The sequence below is a fragment of the Falco cherrug genome, chromosome 7 (assembly GCF_023634085.1).
Source record: "Falco cherrug isolate bFalChe1 chromosome 7, bFalChe1.pri, whole genome shotgun sequence".
Lineage (NCBI taxonomy): Eukaryota > Metazoa > Chordata > Aves > Falconiformes > Falconidae > Falco > Falco cherrug.
The window spans coordinates 64278756-64302803 of record NC_073703.1 but is presented as its reverse complement, the minus strand read 5'-3'; the positions used below and the strand labels follow the sequence as shown (position 1 = coordinate 64302803).

Here is a 24048-nt window from a genome sequence, read left to right as displayed (position 1 = left end):
CAGACCAAGTTTAAACTGAGTGCTCCATCCATAAACAGGAGTCTCCAAACTACACGGCAGTCAGTGCTACAATAGTGCAGGCCTCCAGGAGGGGGCTGTGGCCCTAAAAAGCTTAGTCCCTGTCAGCAGGGACACCTGGCACATGGAAGGGGCTTATTATTTTTTCTCCCCATTGCCAATTTTGATCTCAGCGCAGAGCTCTAAGGATAGTCCCACAAAATCTCACCCTGCTTCCTAGGCTTATGGTTCAAGTATTCCAAGTAGTTTATATCCGATTCACTCTATCATTGCCAGCAGCTGCTCGTGGCCAGATGCGGTCAGGAATTTGCTTCACATTGATGCCATGTCATTAGTCAAGCTGCAAGAAAGGAGTTCCCAGAACATGCAGTCTCCCACTGAGAACTAGAGCAAGCAGGCTCATAGAAGCAGGCAGCTCTTGAAAGTGTTATTGGAACCGCAGAACTAAGTGGGAGACAAAATGGAGAAAAACATTTGGTCTTGCCGTGGGCACCTCATCTACCGCACATTAGCTGGCTCTAGGAGGCTACAAGCTTTCCTCACTGACCTCCCCAAATCATTAGGATCCAGCAGGACAAAACAAATCAACAGAGCCTTGCGAAAGAACAAGACAGCAGACTTGTGTGCTGTGGAACTCACACATCAGGAAGCACCCTGAAGCCACAGGCTGAGCAGCTACCTGCTCTCCACGGGACTGAACAGACTCCACTTGGACTTGACAGACAGCCCTGAACGCAACTCCTTCTGCAGGAAACAGCCTCAAGCACACAAGGAGACTTCTGCTAAACCAGACCTTAGCAAAACCCTGCTCTGCCAAGCTGACAACAGAAAAATAGAAATTTAGTGTCCAGCAGTCCAAGCAAGACCCAAAATTTTGAAAAGGGTTTAACTGGGACACAGGTAGGCACTGGTGCACAGGGAAACAAGGAAATCCCTGGGGAAAGACATTGAGGCAGTGTCACCAGTTTCTCAGAAAACCACCAGTTTTTCAGGAAGTGGCTTTTGTCACCATGCTCACTAGAGGACAAGAAGAATGCTCCATGGCCCTCGGGGCAAATGGACGTGGAAGAATGTACAGTTCTGCTTGATAAGCCTCTTATCATAGCCATAAATCTTACAGGAGACATATAAACACAAAAGAGGAGAAGCAGATTCACAGAGGACATGTGCACAGCGTTCTAGTGTTTTTAGCAACCTGTTCCCATGACGGCCCTCCAGGGACTGATAATTATCCTCGCCCGGAACAGGTACCGCCAGCCTCCTTCGTAGGCTCATTAGTGCAGTGACTGCAGGCTGAAGCTACATCACCTTAGGACAACGAGGGTCAACCCACCCCTGTGCGCTGGGGTGTGGGAAGGAAGCCCAGAGCATCAGTGCAGAAGCAGTGGTAAGAAGGCACCAGCTGCCAAGTAAGTCTCTGCAGCAGAGCCAGAGGCAGATTGGTGAAGGAGCCGACACGCTTGTCACTTAGGTGAACCTAAGCTGCCCCGACACTCATCTGCCCTCCCAGCCACATTCCCTACGCTCCTGAAGGGGTGGATTAAATAGTTCACACAAAGGGCTGTGAGAAAAGAGAGACCTTAGGGAAAAAAACCAGCCAGGGTCAGCACCAGCAGGGAACAGGACTGAAATGGAGAGTACAACTGCTGTTCAGCCAACTCCAGAGGAAGCCCTAGGGTGAGGAACGGGCATGGCCCAGCCCAGGAGTGTCTCACAAGGTCACTTGGACAAGGAAAGCCAAAGGCACAGGACCAGACTCACAGGGGACTGGCACTGCAAAAACACTAGTCAAGCAACATCTGAAGCAACAAATGAACAAGGGGTAGGGGGTAGGCCACAGCCAAGTGCCACGGCTTTAGCTGCTCACGGGGATGTTGTGTGCAGCTCCAGAGCGCTCTGCTGCATGGACTGGGATGACAGATGGCCTCCACAGGCTTTGCCATGAGGACGGCACATACCAGACTGAGCAAGACCCTGAACCTTGTCCCTATACTCCCAGAAGGATCTCACTGCTGAAGACATTGAGGTGTCAGATGCTGGAGAAGGGAAGAACTGAAGTGAGCTGGTTTGGTTTTCACCACCCCATTGTCCTTTGGCACTCAGTGTTACGCCACTCTCTTCCTGCATGAAGGTCACAAAAAAGGACAGCCTTGATAAGTTATTTACACAAAACATACAGCAGGGCAGGGTGAAGGCATATCCACCATACAAGTACTAACCTGGAAAAGGGCTACAAGATGACCCGAACAGCAGGCCAGGTAGGCTGATAGAGCATTCGCCTTCCAGCGGAAGAGACACAAGTGCCCCATTCTCCAACATCCAAGTCTTTCCTCCCTCGCCCAAATTTTAATGTGCTTTGGGCCTGTACAGACCTAAGTCTAAAACACCACTGGTGGTTCTCTGCTGAATCAATGGAGAGGGACGGTTATTTCTGACATCTTGCCTTACAGATACAGCAATGACAGTGGAAGTGCTGCCTGGAACCAGCTGGACTCGAGGCCATGTAAACACCGCCTTTAAAAGCAAAATGTGACCAAAGTGAAGTGCTGATTAATCCAGCCCCCAAACCCCTGATTCTGAGCCAGACTCCCCTACAAATACCAAAACAGTCAGCCGTCTACAGCTGTCACATCTCTCCTATGAGCCAGGAACTCGAAGGATGTACGTGAAGCCCCGTTTAACTTGATGTCAAAACATGTTCTCTCAAAGAGGTGGGCTGTTCTCAACAAACCGTCCCACCAGAGGCAGCTCCAGTTCAGGGACCGCTCGCTCATCACAACATATATCGCATATTTGTACAGGCCAAATCTGTGCCTGATAATTCCAAAAATAAAAACAGCACAGGGGCTGCTGCAGGGACTTGCCTGCCAAATAAAAGCAAGAATGCAAGGCCACTTGGTGCCTGAGCATGACAGATGGGGAAAGCCTGACTTAGCACAGCCTCACCCTTTCAAGGAACTGCTGATGGGACAGTAAAGATCAAACACACATACAGAACTCTGCAATTCCTTCTGTTATTAACCTCCCCCTGCTTCCCTCAGTCACAGCTGGATCCCATTCATTTGCTTCCCTCTCTCTCTCCAAGCTGACTAAAAAAAGGACTTGACATCTTTCCTTCCTGATTTTCATGTGCTTATGATTTCGTTCTTGACACTATCTGAGCAGCGGAGGGAAGGGGGAGGGTACCTACCTAGAACATCTGGCATCTTGACAGTTTTTTTAAAATAGACTTTTAAATGGAGCTAAATAAAGACTCTGTGGCACTCGGAAAAATTTTGCTAGTTCCACAGAAATCCACTTTGTGGGCTGCAACAGAGAACAAATTCTTAGCAGTGTTTTTCCTCAGCTAGGGCTAAATCTATCCCCAGATAGCCCCTGGGGTCTGTAGGACAAATTCCATGGCTGGCATAATCCTATTTTTCTGCACTCAGCCTGGGGAACAAATCCAGGATTTATACTTTTCCCCTCTCCCATTATGCTAAATTTTAAGTCCCAGTTCTGCCTGGTGAGCCACAGAAAGCTATTCAGCCATCGTGCTGCAACCTAGATCCACTCAGGGAGAATCAGGAAGACCATCTGCCCTTGCCCTAGCAGGGCCAGTTGAGGCTACCTTACCACTAGCCCCCAGGCTGGAAAGAGACACCAATTAGATTGCACAGTTAGCTAGTGCAGTTCATAACAGCTGTGTTTCCATCTCCCAGGACTGCCAAATGAGAACTGCTCAGTGGTACACAACAATCTAGAAACAGCAACATGCGACCTGCCAGTCTCTGTATTAGTCATCTGCTCTTCTTTCCAGCGCCCCCAGGAGTCCTCAGCTGCCATTCTTTCGTGTTAGAGAAGCCCATTTCCTCTCCATTTTTGATCCCTGTACTTGACAGCTAGGGACGCTTCAGAAGCTGGAAGTCCACAGCTAGCCAGATTCATCCAAGCTGCACGCAACGAGAACATGCTTTTCTGGCCCAAGATACCAGGTAGAATAATGGCAGTGGGACTCCCCAAGGTGAAAAGCTGTCGCAAAGAAAAGAACTCCAAATTGCCTCAGCTCACCACCAGTAAAGCTCCCTCTCACCCAACCTGATCAGACAACAGGTTATAACACAGTTCCCAAAGCCAGCAGGGCAACTGAAAAGCTGATTACATGGACCCCAACAAAAGACAGAAGAGGCATTCTCCATCCCCTCATCCCCTGGGACACCCTGCAGAGGTGTGACAGTGAGATTTGAGTTCCTGAGGACTGGGAGTTGCAGGGCACCCAAAGACTCTTAGCTGTCCCTTTGCAGGTGGCAGAACATGCTGGCCAGATCGGTCTCCCCAACCCATCAGGCAGTAAACTCTGAATCATCCACTTACAACCCCAATACTCCTTATGCCTGCCCTAAATACAGCAACGCGCCCTCACACAATGCCTCTGGGCACTGGATTCAATGTGCCTTTCATTAAGCTGGACAAAGATTCACAGAAGCTGATTTGTAAGGGCTGAGAAATGGTCTGGTACAGTCTTGATTCTGCTTGTGCCAAGAACTCTCTCATCCCTGATTAAGCAGCTGCTGGGCCATCTCATCCTCCCCCTGTGCCTCCCTAGGGGCCTCTAGAACCAGATCTTCTATGGGCCCAGTGCAGACTAACACACACTTCCAAATTTCACTTTAGACTAAATGGATTTTGAAAAACAATATTTTTTCCCCCGCAAACCCTCCCAACGATTCAGTCCCTGGACTGCCGACTTGCAACTGCACAGGGTTACTCCCTGCACAGTATGGGGGAAGAGCACAGTCACTAGGGACACAGAGGCAAACAAGGGACTTACTTGTAGGTTTTGGTTCTGTCCAACCAGATGCCGGAGATCAGAGCCCCAACCATCCCCGACAGTACAATGGTGAGTCCAATCCTGCCAGCATTCACCTCCTCCCCCTGTGGCGAGACACACACACACTCACACAAATGCGGGAGCCAAGTCACAACCAACAAGAAGCAAAGTGCAGAGAACCCAGAGAGGAAAAGACACCAAGGTTAGTGTCCATATGCCTCTTCTGCTGGTAACACGCTAACCAGAACTAGCCTTTGCAAGAACACTTTTGGGCCCACTATGAGCCAGTGCAGCATCCTATTCTGGCCCATGAAGAAAAGTGGTTTGACACTTCTCTCTGAGTCAACCCAGAAAAAAAGGAGAGCACTGGCCAGCACAGACAGGGTTTGTGCTGACTCCTCTGAGAGTGTCTATGAAGCTTGCTGTCTGGTGTTAGGATTTGAGCCAGTTCAACCCAGAAATATTAGGATCCACAATAAGGCAGCACGGAAAGGAGCTCTCTGGCACACAGCCCCAGCTACAGTAGCTCAGTTTCCGAGGCACCCGATCCTTCTGCCACCAGAGCACAAGTGTGGGCAGCCTCCTGGTACAGATGTCCCAGCAGAAATCACTATCAGGAACAGGGTGAAGGAAGAAAATGCTGTCATTTAGGGTGTAAAGGAGCTGTGTCTGCTAGAGCTTACCAGCTTTTGCATGGGGTGGTGTAAAGAACTAAAAGAAACCAACACTCTTCTGCCAGCCAGCCAACTTGTGCCAGCACCAGCCAGAAGTGCTATGACATTGCATTTCTCACAGACTTCCCTTTGGCAACCAGTGCTGGACAACAGCAAGTATCAGAGAGCCATGAGGGTTGGATACACTTACTGGGTAGTGATAGATCACCATGCTGTTCAGCAGAGTGGACAAGGCGTAGAAGCAACCTGTATTCAGACCTGAGAGGGGGATAAAAATGCAGTACATTCAGAGCCTGCTACTCTCCTGCTGGATAGTGAAAGGCTAGAAATGCAGAGAGAGATAGATTTGGGAGCAGCGATCTGTAACAAGGCTGCCAAGTCTCAGGAGAGCCAGCCAGACTGGCTAGACACAGGTTACTGAAAGAAATGCAGATCAAGGTCAGCCAGATCTCCGCATGCAGGAGGAAGCACCCTGCCATTTCAAGATGGTTCTTACCTTAGCAGCGAAAGGGCTGTGCGCATTTCTGGTACTGAAAGGTCTCAGAAGTCCTTCATAGGGTCTCAACCCTCCCTCACAGCCAAATCCACCTCTTACCACCCCAGCCAAGGTAAAATACTAGAAAAGCACCTGCCTCAGCATCACACATTAATAAGGACCTGGGATTCAATTAACACCAGTGCCATTGACCTGTGTGGTTTCTTCCCCAGAGGAGAGCCCGATAGCGCTCTCCCTGCTGAGAGCCAGTAAAAAACATCCTCTCCAAGCCAAGAAACACCAGAAGGCAAGCAGGAGCAGGGCTGATGATGAAGCACAGACAGCACTTCCCCAAGGCACCTGGTGTGTGTGTCTGCATGGGAAAAGTCTTGCATTTTAAAAGATATCACTGAAGCCTGAAAAAAAAGAAACAAACCCAACTGTGAAAGTAATTGTCTTTCTGAAAGGGAAGTTAGATTAACTGTTAGAGGCATCAGCCACCTGGTGAAGGTTTCTCAGTATCACCCAAGGTGAGAATGGAAACCGTTGGGGTGATACTGGTCAAGTCCCATTCAGACACTCTGCTCCAGCTTACGTGCAACTCTGGCTGAGTTAAACGCCTTCCCAAAGCGCACAAAACCCAAGAGCTTTGCTTATAGTCTACAAGAACATCCACATGGGCACTGGACCAGCAGTACTGCAACGGCTACACTCTCACCTTGGGCGATACTGAGAAACCTTCCCCAGGTGGATGAGGTCTGTAACAGTCAAAGCAACTTTCTTCTCAGAAAGTCATTTACATTTGCAGTTAGTTTCTCTTCAAGGCTTCGGTGATCCTGATGGGGGGAGGGATGGGGACACAGATTTCACCACTGCAGTTCATACATCTACAGGCTCCATAAGGAGGCATGGGTTTGAAAAACTCTGGCACAGATGCCTGTAATCCTGACAGAACGATAACACGTCAGGTTCCCAGTTCCTACTTTTCTTCTTTCAGCCTCAGCTAAAAGCAGAAACATCACAATACAGGATACAGAAGTGCAGTGTAGCAGGCACAGCTTTGACAAAAGAACAAAACCCGGAGCTCCCCTAACTCTGAAGTCCTCCAGCTCCCCTGACCCTGAAGTACTCGGCGATCCTGCACCTAGCCCACTCCTCCAATGCGACACTGGATACGCATTGCCCTACATAGCTCACGAAGCACTCTGAGGAGCCTCAAGATTGGCAGCTGAAGGGGGTATCACACTTCCTTCACATGCCATCTCTGACAACATTAAGCAGAGCTCACTCCACAGCTTCATGGCACAGAGAACAGATGAAGAATCTTATGCAAGCGATCCCAAACAACGGGATCACAATTGCCTGTGACAACATTCCCTGCTTCAAAAGCACGTGTCAGGTTACAGGAGAGGCTAGTAAGCAGAGCAACACGTTCTTTAGGCAGGAGGAATCCACCTAATACTTTCCAAAAGTTACTCAAAAAGGCTGGAAACCCAGAAGGGGCAGCAGCCAGAGAGAGAGGAGAGCAACTGGAGAGCCCACAGCAAGAGGGCACCCTCCAGTCTTGAAAGCTGGCTCTTTGCGACACTTGGCTATGGCAAAACAGCCCACAAGAGCCTAACTCAGCTTCATCCTATCTCCACCTCTGGAGCACCTTGCTCACTAGAGACACCAAAAACTGCAGTGCCGGAACATGGGAGTGTGGCAGATCAGCACCATCCCTCTACCCACTACGGCTTCACTTCAAAGCTGAGAATAAACATAGACCAGTCATTTGTGTACCTCTACTTCTTGCCGAGCCAAGAGGACAGCAGCCTTGTGAGGACAGCCAGACGCTGCTCTGGTAGCTGATACTGTCAGTACGCCAGCTTCACAGCAGCTCTCTGATGCACACGATTTCCAAGAGAGAGAAGGGCCCCTGCTCCCAAGCTGGGCAGAAAGCGATGCAGAGTTGGCAGCAACACTTGGCACCAGAGTCAGGCAAAATATTCTAAGAATCAAGACAATGTGCTGAATTTGCATTTGTGAGGGCTGGCAAAAGCTGTAGGCATTTCACATGTCACAGTTGCAGTGAAGTTTCTCTGTGAATTACAGCTGTTTCGATGCCCGTAAAACAGGCAACAGTTGCTTCCAGTGGGGCAGTGCCCATTGCCCATGCAGCTGAGGAAAACCAGTACTATTAGCTGGGAGCAGGACATCCGAAGGTCCAGCCCCACCTGATTCATTAGCTAGTTACCATGGTTTGCTTGTAACGTGCTGTAGAAGAACATTCTTGAGACCTCACAGTGTCTCCTCTATTTCACAGAGGCCAGAAAGGGAAAGTTTATTGCCTACAGCTCCAAAAGGAGCCCTTATTAAGCCTCAGAGTAGAACCCAAGTCTTCTATAGCTAAACAGCTCATTGCCTGCATGCCAGACTATTGGTCTTCCTCTTCTTCACCTTCATCATCCTCCTGCACAATGGTTCCTTATGCAGATCTCACTGCTCTGCCTCCTCCTCACTGCACCATCATCTTTCCAAATGATGATTCTTTGGGGCTGTCTCATCACTCCCACTTTAGCAGCCTTTCCCACCCTTTTCCTGGCTACTGCCTCCCAGTAGCAACATGCTCTCCAGTGTAGAGCCCAATCCAATAAACTCAGAATTTCTTATTGCCCATTCCATGTTATGCCTCAGCTTTATGGAAGCGTCTGCAGCCTTTGGGAAAAGGCTGGCTGAGGGTTTTCCTGACAAACAGTTCACTAACACTAACATAGCTGCAGCGCCACCGATTTTTCCAGCACTGCAAGTCTTACCACAGGAAAGGAGTTGGCAGCTGCTGGTAATATCAAGACCTCAGAGTCTGCAGACTCTGGCATCATGTAAGGACCCCCATTCTTTCTACAGCCAGGTGAGATGAACAAGCAGCAGGCTTCCCCCTCTCTCCCCTGACACACATATGCTAATACAAAAGCTAAGAGATGCTGCAGGTATCTCTGTGTTAGCTAGGGAGGATGACTCAGTTACACTCCTGTGGCTGCAGATGTCTTACATCTTGGCCAACATAACTTTTGACTTGAGTAGGAAAATCTTTCCCCATTTTAAAGCCAGACTAGTTTTTTTAAAAAAAAAAAAAAAGTTTCACAGCATAGTTCCCTCTCTGAGTAACAGTCACCACTGCAAATCAAGCTGGAGATTGACTTGAAGCTCACACAGAGAGGAACAGAATAAATGCACAGACCAGCAGGAAGGCAGACTGAATTGTGAGCCACTGAACAGCCTTTCCACACTGTTTGTGACCATCAGAAAGGGATTATCCCAGAGATGTCAGATTCTAAACATCCTCTTCGTACTCAGAGCCCTCCTCTCTGCTCTAGGACTTGTTCAGATCTATTGGAACAAATGCTTTCTTCTTTATTTTCCCTGAAGGTTAAGTGTGAACTAAAGTAGATGACAAAATCCAACTTCCATAGTCTGCCTGACAGTTTTTTCTATCTCCATCTTCTAAGAGGACATCATGTATTATCATAGAATCATAGAATGTTTTGGGTTGGAAGGGACTTCAAAGATCACCTAATATCAAACCCCCTGGAAAAAAAACAGAAAAAAAACCAAAAACAGCAGCCTCAATGCAAACCAAGAGCTTAAGGGCCATCTGAGAGGGGCATTTCCAGAAGACTACTGCACTGAGAAGGGAGCAGAGATTTCAGCAACTCCAAAGACCATTAGCACACTCAGCAGGTACAAAGCCACCATCTCACTTTCCATCCTGGCTACTCATCCACCAGGTCCTTTAGGCACAACTGCTGGCAGAACTTCCTGCACTATTTAACTTTGCCCCTGAGGAGCTTCCACAGCAAGCTGGCTGGAAGTGAGGACAGAAGTCCCTGCAGGCTAGCTGGCTACAGTATATCCTATTATGCAGCCAAGCATAGATCATGATGGCCTTTCTGTTGAACAGAAAAAACACTTTTCCATATGACAATTCAGCCTCAGGAACAGATTCAACACATTGCACTGCCCTCAGAGAAACAGACCAAGACTGCCAAAGAGCGGTAAGCAACAAACCCAGTGTGCAAGGACAGCTGGCAAGAGAAGATGTCCTCCAATCCTTCCTTCCATTTGCTTCATAGAGACTTCCAAGGAAGCTGATGCAGTCTGCACATCTGCATGCTCCACATGACCTCCACCGGGATCCTTGGCAGCCATACCCTTGCCTTGGGAAGTGACTTTTACTCATTGCTGTGACTTGCACTCAGACACAGCTCCATATATCTTAGGTAAGCACTTAGGTTAATTCATTGCAAGCAACTAAGTGACTAGGAAAAAAAAAAGACAACAGGCTAAGGGGATTTCCCTAAGCAGAAAACAGTCTAAGACTGGGAGAACAGTAGTGGGAGCATATTGTCCTCTGTGTACTTGCCTTGCTTTTGTTCTTCCCCAGGCATTTTCCTGTACCGCTGCTGGAGATTACTGGGCTAGAAGGACTCCTGGTATGTGTGGTAGCACAGTTATCCTTACGCTCCCCTAAAAAAAAACTCAGGCCAGCTACCTTCCCAGCAGAGGACAGAGAAGGAGGGAGAAGCTAAGCATGTCTAAGTGATGATAACTGCACACAAGAAAGGCTGGACCTTACCGTAAGTGACCATAAGCAGCAAAAAGTTGGCATTGCGGAGCAGACGGAGGATTGATTGCACGTAGGAATACTCCTCTGTTGGTCTTGACTGGATCAAGGCCTGAGTTCGGCTCGGAGGGTGTGGGGGTTTCTCCTTGAAGACTGAAACCAGACACAAAGCACACCTGTTTGTAGCAGTGCAATCAGGGAGCCTGAGCACACACTGTGGGTAGAGCCATTTGAGGGATGGCAGAGGGGCTAGTAAAACCGAGTCTACAAAACACACCGCCACCCTTAAGTTTTGGTCTCCATGCATGAACTTCTCCACAAACAGGAAGGAACGGGGTCTCTCCAAAAATAACTCCTGCTGCTGGGGAAACACTTGCCTTCAATTAGCTTTTTGTGTAGACAGTGTCTGGCAGCAACAAAGTTGCTGCAAAAATGTTGTGTGGAGTTACAAATGCAAAAGTGGAGTGGGAAAATCCAGCTTGCAAACACGGCCTGGTGCCCTGCAGTGCCCAGTGCCTAGGGAGCCATGACCTATGCCAGGTTTTATTTCAGGCCTGGCAGTTCTTAGGCTGGCCAAGCCATCTGCTGTCCCTAAGCAGCATTAAAGTGGCATGCAGAAATCCCAGTCAAAGGCGATACTGCTGTACCAGGTGCTAGACAGCCACTTCTGTAACTTGTCTATTCCCTGCCCCAGATTCTTTAAAGTCTACATCTGATTCAGCCACCAGGCAACATGAACAAGCTGCCAAGATGTGCCTATTAAAAAAAAAATAAATTACACAGAGTTCAACAGACAAGCTCAGCTCTCCAGTGAGCATGCCAGCATTTCATGTTAAAGATCTGGCTTCCACTTCACGTGTTAAGCAGAGGAACTGTACCTCTGGTGTCCGGCTACTGCTCTTAATGCTTCCTTCTCTCCCATTATAACTGGTAACCTTTTTTTTCTCCTGGGAACAGCTTGTTTCTATGATGCCATATAACCTGCCCATTTCTCCCTGCCCTTAAGAGTTAGTCAGATCCAAGACATAACCCAAAGCCCAGCACCCTGTTTGCAGGCAAGAGGACTGTGAACCTTTGAAAATTTCTGTTGGCTTTTAAAGGCCATATTCACACCAGTGTTTTATTATGCAGGTAAAGGATGAAATGAACACTTTGGCAGGCTCACTCACAATCTCTTGTACTCCCTTCTGCATTTGCTGTTCATCAAAGGCTTGAAGCAGCAATAAATGATATTGCATGACCCTGTCAGCTGCATGCTAGGAGACATCCCCAGATGACCTCCCCAGCCCATTTCCTAGGACACAGGCCCCTCACACACAGAGGCTGATTTTCTCAGTCCCACGTGGTTCCACGTGCATGCTCCCACCTCCTTACCTATAATGACCAGGATGAATAGGGCTGTGGCCACACCTGCGGTCATGAAGAACATGATGCTGATGTGGTAGGCCAGCTTCTCCACATCCTCCACATTGGGAACCAGAACTGGAGGGACCAGAAAGCCCACAGCAATGCCGAGCTGAGCAGGAGAGAAAGAGGACATGAAGAGGTGTGACATGGAACCACAACACTGCCACCAACCCACAGCCCAGCCCCCTGATGCCCAGTAAGGGCTCAACTGAGAGTAATCCAATTTCACAACCAAGTTGAAAGTCTTCTTTACCACCCAACAACTGAGAGATAAAAGCCAGCTACCCATTGCAATTACGTCAAAAGAAGCACCCCCTTGCACTTGCAACTGTCAGGATATTCAAGGCAACTGTCAGGATATTCATTCATATTACAATGGAATTGAGCAGAATGAATACCTGCCTCCACCAAGATGAAGGACTTGCTTCCCCTGTCCTCCCACACACATGTATGTTCCTGTCCATACACACATCCCACTCTACCTTGCACCTGCTCTGGTGCTGGCCTGATCAACTGGTAATCCAATTTTGCTCATCAAAAACGGCAGAAAACAAGACCATCAAAACTCACCACGATTCTTTGCTGGGTTAATGTGTTAATTTATTAATGGGTTAATTTATTTTCCAGCCAGACAAGCGCAACGGCGGAGACAGAAACCTGCTCACTCCTAATGAGGGAGATATTAATCTGGTTCAGCCACTTTATGACGCTGTTTCTTAATGAGCCCCCTCCCAAGACAAGGCTCACCCTGTGACCAATAGGTGAACCTAGAAAAACATCAAGGTTGAGAGCAAAGGAAGCACGACGGCATGTACCCTAAACATGAAGATTGTGTAATGGGGCTTGGCAACTGCACCCGGATAAAATGCTTGATCTGAAGGGCTGCACAATGAAACCCCTGCAGCTCTGGCCTCCACTGTGCTAAGAGCCCCACACGTCCAGCTGGGGAGCCCCTGCAGTGGCAGCTGACACTTTAGGGAGGACATTAAGGCTTTTAACTCCACAGCTATTTCTCTAGGATAGTGACAAGGAGCTGCAGCAGCACAGATTTTGCCACACTGATAAATGGGACTGACAGTGGCACAGACCTTCAATGCCACCCTCAAATGGGAGAGGTAACAAATAGCTACTTTGGTGCTTATGAGCACACCTCATAAAGTGAGTCCCAAAGTGCACTCAGCACATTCATGCATAATCTAAACACAAGGGGAGCCTAAAAAAAACCACTTCCCTCCACCCCGCTTTGTGTTCCACTGTTTGTGGCTGCATTTTAATCATCATTTGGTTCCCAAGCACCATGTATTTACCTGTTCCCTGGCCCTGCCCAGCAGTTGCAGCCCTCTCAGATATCAGAAGAAAAGCCATGCTCAAGCTCAGCTCTTGCTTGCTCTTAATGCTCTGCACACTCACCCCGGTTTAGGGCAAAAGCAATTTTTTGTTTCGCAACACCCTCATTTTTGCTATTTCCTGATTTAAGTCTATGTCCGCTGTTGTGGACAGTGACAAGGCACACACAACAGCCTCCAATAGATGGAAGGACTGAGAAAGCACCCAAGAGAGATACCAGATGACCATGCAGCCATTTTCATCCTTGCCTGAAAAGGAGATTTCCAATCTCTTTTGCAGACTGTACCATTTGCCTGGAGACAGAAAAGCATGAAGAGTACCAGAACAGCGCTAACTGAACCAGTACAGTCTAGCAGCATAGAAAAATCCCACCCACAGTAGTTATTCATGCTACACCAATACAGCCTCTATAGATCCGCTGCCCTCATCACACTAAGAGAGGTGGTAGGAGAATGCAAAACATGGAACTGAGGATATAGTCAAATTAAGCCCACTGCATTTACTACTTCCATGTAAGAAACATTAGATCAATAGGAATCAATTAGCACCACCACGACCTGTTGTCCCAAGATAATGGACTTGAGAGGATACTGTTTATGCCTCAGTGAGGACTGAACAGCAGCACGACAGCACCACTAACCAGCTGCTGCCCTACAGAAGGATTCTGCAGTGCTTGATGTCTTCGTAGTCCCTGGAAAGGGTCTATTACTCTACAGGTACGGAAAGCAAAGACTAAGAAAGGCAAGGAGCATGCTGCCCATGAACCACAGCCAAGCATGCCAGCATACAGAGTGGAACGACCCAGGAGCCCTGTAACCCAGGCACAAGTGCAGACACGTTGCCTGGGCTGCTTTCCAGCAAAAACTCCTTGTGCTTTCTGCATGCTTTCTCTGTCATATCTCCTCCATGTTTCTGGGATGCCGATGGACTTATTTTGGAAGGTCTACTCACTGGCCAGGATCAAGATCAAATACATTTCAGAACAAATACATTTCAGGTACCATATCTGGTAGTTGGGATAAAAATCAGCCCTGGAAAACTCTCCACAAATTCCCTCCCTTATACATCCAGCTGGTGGATTTTTGAGGCAGGAAGAATGCTTATGTTTCAAACAGAGCTATCTGCTAGACTCAGACACCCTATTTAGCTTATGAACAAGTAATTTTCAACCACGTCTGGCCAAACTTCTGTGTCAAACAGTGCCCTCCACTGGGACCTGGAACAGCCTGGGTCCGGATCAGCAACAGGCATCTGTGCCGAGTCCATTCTTTGTGCTGGGACATCAGAGGGAGCCGGTGGGAAGAGTCACCAGGAGATCACAGGTGTGCCCCACTAGTTCAGGGCACTGTCAGGAATGAGAACATTCAGGGGTTGGTTATATGGACTGAAGACAGACATAAGTTGTGCTGTCCCAGATAGCAAGTCAGGGACTGAAAGAGCTTAGGAGGAAATTTAAGAGACCATTAGAAGGCTGAACCTTCCTAACACCCACACAGCACAGGCAGCCTCTGACACAGGACTAAACTTGCCAGAGCTCAACTTTGTGCAGATGTGGCCTATCCCCAGCCTCTTGTCACAGTGAGTCACGTCTGCTCTCCTCTGCACTGCCCACTGATCTCTGAGGTTCACTGACTCCCAATAAGCACAACTATCAGCTAGCTTAGAGGCTTCAAGCCCTTATCTTCATTAAATTGCATGCCTCCTCCTCCTCTGCCCAAGGGAAAGAAGCCTGCAGCTGCACAGAAAAGGCAACTGCACCAAACAGATGTTCAGAGAGATCACCCCTAGAGGGTGGAAGCCGGTTTGTCTCTGCAGCATGTTTGTTTTGCCCTGCTTGTCACCAAAGTGCAAGCCTGTGGCTCTGGCATGCCTGCTTAGCCCAGGACACAGCCACACTGGGCTTCACTCCTATCTCTTTTTCATTCCCAAAGGTCAAGGGAAAGACTCTCAGCATTGCTCCTTTCCATTCAAGGGAAGAGTCCTACTGGGTCTTATATACCAGGTCTCACACATGCACCTCCACCTTTCACCAAATAAGGTCTATAAATACATACCTCCCTGGAAATTGCTCCTTTGTCTTACCAGCACTTCATTCTTGGAAGAACTGGGCAGGATTCCTGTCCTAGGTGCTTCTTGGCTTCCTGCACTCTGCAATCACATGCTAATTCCACAAGGTGCTGAACCATAGTGAAACAAGAATAAGAAAGGAGAGATTCAGGCTTTATTTAAGTTTCTCCAGGACCAAAGTAAGGATTCCCTTGATGTACCTAGCAGAGAGGGCATTGAGAATCTGTTTTGCAAATTGTTCAGAAATCCTTTACTGGGTAGTCACATAGTCATCACTTACCCAACAGGACACTAACTTACTCAAGCCTTCTTGGAAACTGCTGTTGTCTTTTCAGAAGATCTGAACTATTTCTCTAACCATAAATCAATGTTTTGTACTCTCCCTTCCCCTCCCAAAAAAGGAATCACTTTTATCCCTCAGGAGTTTGTTAAACCCTTGAGAAGGACTAGGTGATAGAGGGGAAAAAAACCCCAGCAGTCATAGCAATAGGAGCTACATTTTGTATTTCAGAGCAACTAATGTTACTCATCCTATGAAAATGAGGCTCCTCGACTTGACTAAAACTGAAGATTTCCTGGAGGATAATCACAGACCCTGGATTGATTATTCATACCATTTTTAGCAATGAAGCCAAGCTCTCAACAACACAATGAGTATTATACAGCGGGTACTTTACCTTTCCCAACGAGATCTTTAGCCTGGTTCTCAGCAGGCTAGTACCCACATCACCATCAGCCAAACAGACAGCACTGTAACCAGTTAACCAGAAAATTTAAAGATGTCTTAGCAAGGGAAAAATAACTTGTCTCCCTTCATACCTATCACATCATGGCTAGGAAAACATAGCAACGTGAAAACAAGGTTGGTGCTGTAACAGTGTGTGCTACCTTCCTCACAGAGACCATCCATCAGTCATTACAGTTCAGGGTGCAGTCCCTCTCACCAGCATACAAATTAGCATCTCCAACTTTTGTACAGGCAGAAAGGTTTCCAAGACCTATATAGATAAGCTCTAGTTCCCAAAATTTAGCACATCATTCAGCATCCCTACACCTAAAACACACAACACTGTCTTGATGTCCAAGAATCTGTCCTCAGGAGCCAGGCTGCTAGCACTTTATTTCAAGGTGACTTTGGGGTAATTTTTAAACATAATACCAGGGAAGTCAACAACTACAGCAGAGTGCACTGTTCAGATACCTTATTCTTTAAAGGCTGATAAAGAATTGAAGGAATGCATTTCCTACCTGAATTTTGTCAAGGACCAATCCCAACAACAACACCATATTCAAGATTCAAGCGCAAAACCAAGAGCAAGTGGCTAATAAGATGGTATAAACGTACCTGAAATCTTGAAATGGAAAATGGGATGTCTAATTTAAGTTTAGCTGTTTGAATACGAAGAGTCTGCTGCAGGAAGATAATCGGTGCAGTATCAGCATAAAAATAGTAAATGAATGATCAATGGAGGAGTGGGTCTCCACCTCAAAGAAAACTAAGAGTCAGCAACAGGAATACAGAAGCCCTATAAAAATCCATAAGTAAGCACAAATATTGACAGAAGAGACCACCAAACCCAGAAGGTCAATTAAAGTGTTAAAAGATAGAAAGAGAGAGGTACTGCAAAGGCAGAAAAATACTACAGTGAGAAATTTCGACAATGCCCTTGCAGGCTAAGTGACAGGGGTGATGCAGAGACTGCATTTTTTGATTCCATAAATACTCTTTTCTGAGGATAACCTATAAGAGGCAGCACAATTTGTGATTTAGACCTAGAACAGCACAGTGTGACCACAATCAATATTACAGAACAGTTCTGCACTGCACTCAAATTCAGCTTCCTTGCAGCAGCAACAAAAAAACACACCCTCCAAAGCACTATGGCAGTATTTAACTCGCAAGAGGGAGCTGCCTGAAAGGGAAAAAGCTTGTTAAAATGAAATTATTAAACAAAAAAAAAAGCCAAAGAAATTAAATGCTTGCAAGCACCATTAAGGCTGTAAAGACACTGCATCAGAGGCTCAGTGTAAGCCTAGAGAATATTAGCAAAAGATTTTAGAACAGACTAAAGGAACCACAGCTGGGAGAAAAAAAACAACCAACACACACACAAAAAAAAAAAAACAAAAAACCACCAAAATAAAAACACCAACCACCATCCAGTTCAAAACCCAGGCATTATTCCTTGAAGCAAAGAAAAAAAGAGAGCAAGCTGGACCAGACTAAAGTAAAACCATTATTAGGCAAAAAAAGGCAGGGGAACAACTTTACAAACTAAGTCAAAACACAGCAAAATCAGGAAGCCTGCCAGAAAGTCTGCAGGGCCAAAAGATGATCACTGTGGAAGGAGAACATTCAAGAAAAAGGGAGAACTATATGAAGTCTTGCACCCGTGTTCATGACACGATATTTATGGGAGATTTCTGCATCAACAGAATCTCTTCGCATGGCAAAAATCTGAAGTGCTATCAGTGGAAGATCTTAATCAATTTATTTCAACTGATTTCATCTATGAGGCGTCAGGACCAGAGGGTATTCATCCAGGAGTAAAACAGAACAACTCAACAGAAACCCCATGCTGCTCGCTCACAAACACACCAAACTGCTAACTCTGCTGTTACAAATACTGAAATCAGGAGGGAGGAAGGGAAATGTGATGCGAAGTTCCAAGAGGCCCGGCACAGGCACGAGTGCCAGGAAACCCTGGGGCCAGCAGCATACTAGTTTGGCCAAATGGACAGGAACTATAGCAATCAAAATATTGACGTTTACGCATCGATAAACACCATGCAACAGGCTTTTCAGACACTATGATTTCAACACAATCTCAGCAAGTTCCCAAGCCAAGACTTCAGAGAGTTAAGAGGACACACTCTTTTACTGTCCTTCCCTGAGCACTTTTCACCTGCTTTCAGCAAAGAGAGCCCATTGCTTTTGTCAACACACCATTGGAGCTCCTCTACCTTTCCACTCCCAGAAGAGCGTCTTTTAACACTCATTTTGACCTGGGAATTAAATCTTTCACACACACCACCACCACCCCAGATCAGCCTGGAGAACAGAAATAGAAGAATCTAAAGTACCCACTGCAGACCTCTCTTTGAAGGACATTTGTGAAACTCCACCAAATTCAATGTTTTAAAGCATGAATAAAAAAACAACGCTTCCCTCCTGGCAGCCCTACACTGAGCCACACACACAGTGCCACTGCCAGAAGTCTTCTGAGGGTCACACCAACCGTTTCCCTCCAGGGCCACCCCTCCATTTCTAACAGAGCCTCCTCCACTGCCTCCGAAAGCAGGGGAGCAGAAAGATTCACGTAACTGCTGGAGAGATGCAATACCAGTCTTGAACCATTTACTTACAGAACGCACAATGCTACCTCTAATCCTCAACACCCACATCAACCAAGGAACACAGAGATGAAGAATGCTCTAGAAAACCAGAGGGACTACCATGCTTTGGAAGATAATGACTGACATCATCATTTTAACAAGTCGGTCCTGCTGTACACACTGATGTCCGTGTTTTCTGACAGATACATCTAAGTCTACAGGGCTTCACATTTTCAAGTTGTTGTTCTCCAGACACAACAGTAAAAGTGGTTTGGGGTTTTGTTTTGTATTTTTTTAATTATACTTGGTTCTAAGATAAGTGGCTTCAGATACCAAGAGCTTAGAAACAAATCCTGTTGGGACTCCCCAAATGAACGATGAGAACTGACCCGACAATATTATCACCAGGGAAGATAAGGTTCTCAGTGAAGAGTAGGAAGCCTGCACACTGCAACTGCTGTCCTTCTAGAAACCTCCATCTCCGATCACCACTACCACAATAGTTTGTCTCTCCAAAAATCTTACAGACAAAATGCACAAGCCAAGTATAGCAACGTCTGTGCTGTTCAGTAACAGCTGAGACTAGATCAGGGTGTCACAAAGCCCACACCAGCTACCCTGTAACACAAACCAGTGCAAAGATGCAGAACATAACTGGTAGCGGCAAAAGGATACATCTGACAGGTGGGAGGAGGGGGAAGCTGCAGAGTTTGCTGGATCTGAACAATGCACCTCTTGTTGGAGTAAGAAAGCCCTTATGAAGGGGAACAGAAGGGCTCTCCTCACTGCATTGCTGTTACATGTATGAGAGGGGAACTCTGAACCAAGGTCAAAACACACAGGACCCATGCCAGATGCCTGTCCGACAGTTCTGCCAGCATAATTAAATGCAGCAGACCTGGATTTCCATTCACTCACGGAACCCCTCTGAGGAGGTACCTATTCCAAAGCCCTGGGCAACACAGCCTCTTCCTCTACTCTTGTCTGCAGGACAAAGCTCTGCCCTGTGGTGCGCCCTCCTTTTCTAACTGTAGGTGCCTCCCACGCTATAACCATGACGTTTTTACAGGAGCAGCTAAACTTTCTGACCCTACAATTCACGTATCGCAATCTGCAGAAAGCAGACAGCCACCCCCTTCTCACACCCTGACTCCTATCGTCAGCTTCCCAGTCCTTTGCTATCAGCACAGGTCCCAGCTGCCTTTCTATATAAAATGCTACAGTAGAATTGAAAATACTCAGATGAAGAGCTGTGTAAAGTAGAAGCTGACAGTTCCTACCCAGCGTATTTTTGTATGGATTGCTGTCCAGGATATGCTTCTTCCATACCACTGACAGCAAAACTAAAAGAACCTGTGAAATCCAAATAGTCAGAAAGTCAACATACATAAATGTTTGGGAACCAGTTTAGTCACCTTTCTTGCAGTGTTTTAAGAAGCAGAAAGGACCCAAGTTGTGAAAGGAAAAATTGTAGTCCAGGCCTTGTGACAAGATAAGATAGGGCTTAGGCTCTTTTTTACTCTCCCACTGATGTGGGAGATAATGTATTTTTTCAAACTGCACTTGCACAATTAAAGCTCTTCTGGAAGCAAGGCCAACTCCCTTCCTCAGCACACTTCTGCTTCTGTGGCGTCATCTCATACTGCTTAATATGATGAAAACTACTTCTTCATGCAAGTCATTCAGGGCCTCTCAGCCTTGAATGCACCTTCCCCCAGTTTACTGGGAAAAAAATGCAACGCAGCAAAACAACAGCAGTAGATAAAAGAGTAAAGCTGAAGGGAGGGGTTTCAGCTCTGACAGATACCTCAGCTGCTGCTGGAATCCTCAGTTGGGATGTAACACTTTGGTCAAGGACTTATTACAGTCATCAAACATAGCCATCCCCGAGGGGTCCTGCAGGGGCAAGTGCTGAGGGTGCCACAGAGCAGCCCCTCCCAGCAAAAACACTGCAGCCATTCATTTAACTCCCATGCAACTTCCACAGAACGTAACCCAGAAGCCTACTGCTTCTGTGAGGGAGAAGGGGGAGCTGCCTTTGCTGTACGGCTGGGAAAGGAGCACCAGATAAATGAGTATAAAAAGTTCATTTCAGGCTCCAGTGTCCATTTACAGAAAATTAGGCATTCCTGAGAAAGCCACGTTGCTATTTGGTCAGCACACCCTCCCACAGTAAGCCACATCCAGGATCTCGGAGAGCTGGCCACACAGCACTCCTTGTAATCCAACTGCTCTGATGCACCCTGCCCTTCTTTACAGGGGAAAGGATCCAGGGCTGGAGAATGTCAACCATTAACTACTGCCACTACCAGCTTCTTTTGGTTCCTTGCTAAAGTCTTCTCTATTCTAATAGCTAAAACCCTAGGAGATACAGGGCCAAGCTACAGAGGGATGTGAGGCAGACCACCACCTGCCCTATTTCTAACAGGGACCAAATCTCATCTGAAGACTTGGGGAACCTCCAGCAGGGACAGAACAGCCAAAGAGATCTAGAAGTCCACTCGAAGACAGGAAATCCACAGGTTGTGCTCCATTTCTACACCACTTCTTAGACTTTCAGATGCTGGCTTCCCTGAAGGGCAAAAGGTACAGAACAGTTAGCAGTGAGGCAAATAGCAGCACATGCTCAGCACAAACAGCACAAAACCAATGGCAATTCAGGTACTGCAGACCAGATTATTCAGCAACACCCTCCCACCCACTACCCCATGAAGACTCTTTCCCCCAGTTCACAAGAGGAAAGGACCCATCAGGAGGGAGCACATTTCAGGGTTTATAATCCAGTTTGTCCACTTTAAAAGCCATCATCTAATCACTGCCAGACTGATAGCCCCATCAGTCTGCAGATAGCACCTCAAAGCTCTGCCTCAGGCTGTCTGTTACGGAAGCCCTAAATGTCTGAAGTCACATGCCAGCTGCATCAGAACAAGGACCAGAACATCAGTACGGTGCTGCATCATTTTTCCCCCAGAGGCAAAGTTTCATATGAAGCTGAAGGCTTCTTTCCTCCCAAACCACACCAACACCCTTCATCAATCCCTGTCAAAAAGTGAAGAGGCAAAACTGCAGCAGAAAGATCATCTAACACACCTGCATCCTCACTCCCAAGCCCATCAGCTGCTTGTTTCTCTTTGTCAGAATGGCACAAGCCAGGAACAAGGTCTCTTTCAATCAAAAAAATTACCACCACTGGTGGCAATACAAGGTCACAAACACAGATGTTCTTTCATTGCCCCTGTGCAGCACAGTTACACACTCCCAGTTACTGCATGCCACCCATGTCCCTTGCCCACCAAGTGACAACAGGGAGATATAGCGGTAAGAATGACGCATGAAGACGCATGGCCCAAGCACAGCAGTCCAGCACACACCATGGAAGCTGAAACAGAGAGCTGGTTACCTGGCCACCCAGGCTCCAGTTTATAGATCTCAAAAAGCCATGAGAATTTAACTCGTTATCTAAACATCCCTCACCACCATGTTAGTGCTGTCATGCCACAGCACCGTGTTTCTTCATCTCCAAAAGACAGAAGAGCAAGTATGTCAAAGGAAGGGCAAGGCCTGCTGCTCCAGCAAGGACATACTCCTGCAAATGCTAATACGTCAGCATTTCTTCCCGCTTTGGTCCTGTCAGCAGAGAGGACAAGGGGACAGTTTCCCTCCAACACAGAAATCAGAAGCCCGTTTGCTCCAACCCGTCAGGTCTGAACCGTGGCCCTAAATAGGGAACAGCCTGATGAATCAATACACTAAATGTATGGCCTTACACAAACCGCTCTCTCCTGCCCACCTCTTGTGCATGGGAATCCATGTAGATGCCCGGCACCAAGCTCCTCCACAAGTGACACTACTGAGAATGTAGCGCACACGCTACTACTAACAGCTGTATTTCACAAGCGTGTCAGACATACTCAGCCCAATATTCAAAACACATCTGAAGGACATCAGTGAACTCTCCAAGACACTTCTGGTCCCTTACCCTAGACTTTCAGCCTGAGGAAAAGACCCCATGTAGATTTTTCCTAGTCTTTTAAGCAATGAGATGCTGGTAATATTTTAGTAACACTAACATTTTAATGCCAAATTATCCAACATGCAAGTAAACGTCATTCTACACCTCCCCATAGATGCACAATGAAAAAGAACAGAAAACCCTATGCATCTCCCTGTTAAAATGGGGAAAAGTAAAATGTCATAAAAACCAGCAGCAGGTAAACAAGAGAATGTGATCTCTTCTTCCACAGGTGTTGATGCTCTTCTCTTCTAGAAGCTCTCCAGCTTTGATTCAGGAGTGCTCAATCTAAGCCTTCTTTGCACTTCAGATACCACAGCCAGCACATGACCAGAAACAAGTGAGGAGAATCTGATAATCTGCTAGGGTTGGTTTGTTTTATAAAAGATATTTCATACCCAGTCTGACTGATTCAATGATTTACTCTCCAGGGCTAACTTTGAACCTGAAGGTTACCATCACTCAGCAAGCAGCAACGGCATCCTGAGGAGACATCACCCTGGCAGGTCCTCGTGAACCAGCAGGCAGGGTTCTCCTCGGGACAGTGCTGCTTAAGTGCTGCCTAAGGCTGAGAGGGTAGGAGCAGAAAGACAGCAAGTGTATCAGAGAAGCAGGGACACTGCCCCACTCCTCCATGTAGCTGGCTGCAGTTCTTGATGTAGAGGGACACTGGTGCTCGGCATTCAATAATCACCGTCATGGTAACAACTCACGACAGAGTTTTCCACCCTGATGATTTGTAACTGACGTGGCAAGGAAAGGAAAACTGTCATACAGCTGCAGAGGAATGAGCATAGGGAATAATTTGCCATACTGGCACACTGCAATTACAAACCCGCTATATTATATCCTTTGCTAACACTCCCTAAAACACAGTCTTTAACTGCAGAGTCAGGATAAAAGGATGCCTCTGTTTCTTCACCCCGCTCAACATCAACAGCAAACAAAACAGCTACTTTTCACTCACTGTGATTACGCACCTCAGGACCCTTGACTAAGGGAATTAATAGGTCCTTCCTATGGAGTACACCCTGCCTTAAGCCACTGCCATTTCTGACTTCTCCAATTCTCTAAAATGAAAGTCTGGGCTTACAAAGCAAAGACTATGTACTAAACTGAGGTCTCATTGCCATGTCATTTCAACCCCCAGGGCAGCGTGCAGAGCACCAGTGTAGCCAAAGTTTGCTTTTCACAACCATTATACTAACCCACTCCTTTTAGGACAATGAGGATACCACACAGGCATATAGCAGAGGCTGAAAACCTCATTGTTTGGATTTCTTACACATACGGTTGAGT

The 24048-nt window shown here is 47.0% G+C and overlaps 1 protein-coding gene across 5 annotated transcripts in view; it reads right to left on the bottom strand.

Moving 5' to 3' along the window:
* Positions 1–24048, bottom strand: part of FLVCR2 (FLVCR heme transporter 2) — a 41485-nt gene that overhangs the window by 15358 nt on the left and 2079 nt on the right. For all 5 annotated transcript variants that reach the window (XM_027812558.2, XM_014284151.3, XM_027812560.2 and 2 more), the window contains exons 2-5: positions 11955–12096; positions 10593–10733; positions 5693–5760; positions 4829–4932 (exon numbers count right to left, since the gene is read on the bottom strand). In XM_027812558.2, coding sequence (XP_027668359.2) covers positions 4829–4932; positions 5693–5760; positions 10593–10733; positions 11955–12096 — 455 coding nt within the window. The remainder of the gene's footprint in view (positions 1–4828; positions 4933–5692; positions 5761–10592; positions 10734–11954; positions 12097–24048) is intronic.